The 3,524-nt window shown below is 68.1% G+C and overlaps 1 protein-coding gene across 1 annotated transcript; it reads left to right on the top strand.

Moving 5' to 3' along the window:
• Positions 1-850: 850 nt before the first annotated feature.
• TMEM86B (transmembrane protein 86B) lies at positions 851-2,724 on the top strand. Its single transcript, XM_051990062.1, has 3 exons — positions 851-968; positions 1,214-1,460; positions 2,052-2,724. Exons 1-3 carry the CDS (start codon positions 930-932, stop codon positions 2,432-2,434), a joined length of 669 nt encoding a protein of 222 aa, XP_051846022.1. The 5' UTR covers positions 851-929; the 3' UTR covers positions 2,435-2,724.
• The last annotated feature ends 800 nt before the right edge of the window (positions 2,725-3,524 follow it).

Raw genomic sequence — 3,524 nt, 5'->3', positions numbered from 1 at the left:
GAGACAGAGACAGAGAGACAGAGGGGGGGATAGAGAGAGACAGAGAGAGACACAGAGAAAGGGGAGGGTAGAGAGAGACAGAGACAGAGACAGAGACAGAGAGAGACAGAGAGACAGAGGGGGATAGAGAGAGACAGAGAGAGACACAGAGAGAGGGGAGGGTAGAGAGAGACAGAGACAGAGAGAGGGGGAAGGAGAGACAGAGAGAGACAGAGACAGAGACAGAGAGACAGAGACAGAGAGAGGGGGGGGGTGGGGATAGAGAGAGACAGAGAGAGACACAGAGAAAGGGGAGGGTAGAGAGAGACAGAGACAGAGAGAGACAGAGACAGAGAGAGGGGGAAGGAGAGACAGAGAGAGACAGATTCTGACTGAGGCGCCCTGAAAGCTCGGAAAGCCGGGAGGAGAAGGCTCGAGGATCCCCGGGGCCAGCGGCCATTGGAGCTGGCCCGTGCTCAGGCCCTTGCCGAGAGCAGCTTGGGGGGGGGACGGTCAGAGCAGGACGGACTGGGGGTCAGGGTGTTTGAGGGCGCGGGAGAAGCGAGAGGGGCTCTGGCCGGCCCGGCTCTCTCGGGGGCAGTGACTCTGGGCCTCCGCGGGCCTGCACGTTGGGGCGAGGAGGCCGAGGTTGGCTGTCCCCGATCCCCAGGAAGCGGCGGCAGAGCCGGGGCCCCCAGGTCAGTGACTGAGGGCATGAGCCTCCAGCTCGGAGTCGGGCCGGGGGCCTCGGGCTCCGGCTGCGCGGACCTGGGCCCTTTCCAGCGGGCACCGCGAGTGCCCCCTGAGGGGGAAGGGCGGGAGAATCTCCGACCTCGTTATCAGCCCAGAGTCCATGGGGACGGTTCCAGGTTAAAGTGTAACCAGGCCCCCCCATTCTCCACCCTCCCCCCTTGCCTGGGTCACACAATTCGAGGGGTGTCTGGGCAAACATGGTGGCTCGCGGGAAGGAATCAGGGAGGACGCCAGACGTGAGACCCCCCACAGCCCCCTCCCCCTGCCCGGGAGGCCCGAGGCCTAGCAAGGGAGGCTGGGAGAGCAGCTAGATTCCGGGGCTGGGGGGGGGGCGGGGGCCTTGGGGGATTCCCGCGGACGTGGAGGCCCGGGAACTGGCCGCCGGGGTCCCGGGGCTTTGGGGGGCTTCGGGGGCGGAGCGGGGGGAGCTGGGGGCGCCGAGGGCCCGGGGCCCCCGCCCACGGCCTGTCCCTCCCTCTAGCCTCTGCTCCTGGCCCTGAGGATGGGGCCCTTCTTCGCCTCCTGCGCCTTCTACTTCTTCCTCTGGCTGCCCTCGGAGGAGCCCCGCTGGACCAGCGCTCTGGTCAAGTGCCTGCCCGTGCTCTGCCTGGCCGCCTTCGCCCGCGCCAGCGCCTCCCCGGGGCCCGGCCGGCGCTTCACGCCCCCGGGCCTGCTCTGCTCCGCGCTGGGGGACTTCTTCCTCATTTGGCCCAGCCGGTTCCTCTTCGGTGAGTGGGGGCACGGGGAAGGGGGGGAGGGGCGCGGGGCGGGGCGGGGGGCTGGGGGGCAGGGCCCGAGGCCACGTGGGGCGCCCCCCCATGGAGAGGCTGGAAAATGAGTGGGGGCCCTTCCGGGGCGCGGCCCCAGCCTCCACTTCCCTGCAAGGAGGGGGTCCCGGAGCCCCCAGAGCATCCAGTCCGCACCCGGCCCCGGGGCGAGGGCGGGGCCCCCCTGGCGCTTCCTCCTCCATCACAGCCAGAGCGGGCGGGGCTCGCCCGATTCCCGGCCCGGAGGGAACCCGCTCTGGCGGTGATGAGCCCCCCACGCCCAGGAGTGTGCGAGCAGAGGCCGTGACTGGGCGTGTGGCCTCCTAGAAATCCGGGGCCACAGAGACCGGCTCCCAAGGGCTCCCGCAGACGCCTAGTGCTGTGGCCTTGAAGCGGCCAGGGGTTCGAATCCCTAATTGCCGGGATTTCACAGCAGAGGAAACGGGCCTGGACGGGAGGGGCGCCTCCCCCTGGGAAGCAGGACTTGAACCCGGAGCCGAGGCCGGGCCCGCCGGCAGCGGCCCCCGCCCCAACCCGGCCCTTGCTTTGCAGGTATGGCGGCCTTCTCGGCGGCCCACCTCTGCTACCTGGGGGCCCTGGGCTGGCACCCGCTGCGGCCGCACCTCCTGGGCCCCGTGGCCGCCGCCTTCGGCGCCTACGTGGGGCTCCTGCAGCCCCAGCTGCCGCCCGGCCTGGGGCTCCCCGTGCTCCTCTACGCGGCCCTTCTGGGCCTGGTGCTGTGGCGGGCGCTGGCCCGGGGCGGCCCCGCGGCCCTCGGCGGCCTGTTCTTCAGCGTCTCCGACGCCGTCCTGGCCTGGGACACCTTTGTCCGGCCGCTGCCCCCAGGCCGTCTGATCATCATGGTCACCTACTACGCCGCCCAGGCCCTGCTGGCTCTGGCCACGGTGGAGCCCGGGGCCCCCAAGGCGGACTGAGGCCCGGAGCCCTGGCGAGCCTGGCTGAGCCTGCCCAGGGCCCGGCGGACGGTCTGGGACACGGCCCCTCGGGCGGCCTCGCGCCCGCTCAGCTCCGGGGCCGCCCCCACCATGACTCCAGATGAAGAAGAAGACTTTCCCTTGGAACCCCCCCCCCCAGCCTTCTTCTTACTCACCAAGCCCTCCACTGACATTACCCACAATCCTCCTGGCTCCCTAGGAGGGCGTCCGGCCCTTGGCAAGCCTGCCACCACCTGCCCAGACACTTAATAAAGCTGATATTGAGACAAGCCTGGGTTGTCTGTTATTTTGGGAGGGGGAGAGGGCTGCAGCCCGGGGGGGGGGGGCCTGGAAGGGCCCCTCCATCCCCGGAGGCACCAGCTGGGGGGGGGGCTCAGTAACCTGTAAGTGAGACCCCCGGCGAGGGAGGGGCCCCATTTGGAGCTTTCCTGGCAGACACTGGAGGCATTTGCCGTCTCCTTCTCCAGCTCCTTTGAGGCAGATCAGTGTCAGGCTGGCTCCCAGCATCCCCGGGCCCTGCAGGGGCACTTGGAGGGGAGACCCTCCCCTCCCCCTTTTCTCTTTATGGGTGGATGGGCTTCCATTTATATTCTAGCGCTCCATTGGATGCTTAATGGTACTTGGTCTGTCTGTTGGGAAAGGGTCTCTGGCTGGGCTCCAGCTCTCCCCGGGACTCCCTTTCATTCTCCACAAAGTGGGGGTGGGAGACAAGGGGCCCTTAAGCGCCCTTGCTAATTCCCCCACCCCGGGCTCTGGTGATTTTGCCTCGCCCAGCCTCAGCTTCCCTATTTGTAAAAAAGGAGGGGCTGCTGCAGAGATAGCCTCGGTGCTTCTGCTGTGGCGGGCAGGAATGCAGGCTGGCCCAGAGGAATCCGGCCCGAGGGAGGCGTCCCAGGGTGTGAAGGGCCAGGAGGGGTCAGTGCCTCCTCATCGCTCCTTCCCCCCACTTCTCTTCCTCCTCCCCTTGTCCCTGCTGTCCTCCTCCACCCCAGGCTGTTACCTGTGTCACCCCGGAGAAAGGAGAAGCTGTTGGGGTGAAAGTCCAAAGGTTGGGTGGAGAGCCGGGAGC

The sequence above is a fragment of the Antechinus flavipes genome, chromosome 3 (genome assembly GCF_016432865.1).
Source record: "Antechinus flavipes isolate AdamAnt ecotype Samford, QLD, Australia chromosome 3, AdamAnt_v2, whole genome shotgun sequence".
Classification (NCBI taxonomy): domain Eukaryota; kingdom Metazoa; phylum Chordata; class Mammalia; order Dasyuromorphia; family Dasyuridae; genus Antechinus; species Antechinus flavipes.
This window is presented reverse-complemented; position numbering and strand designations above follow the sequence as displayed.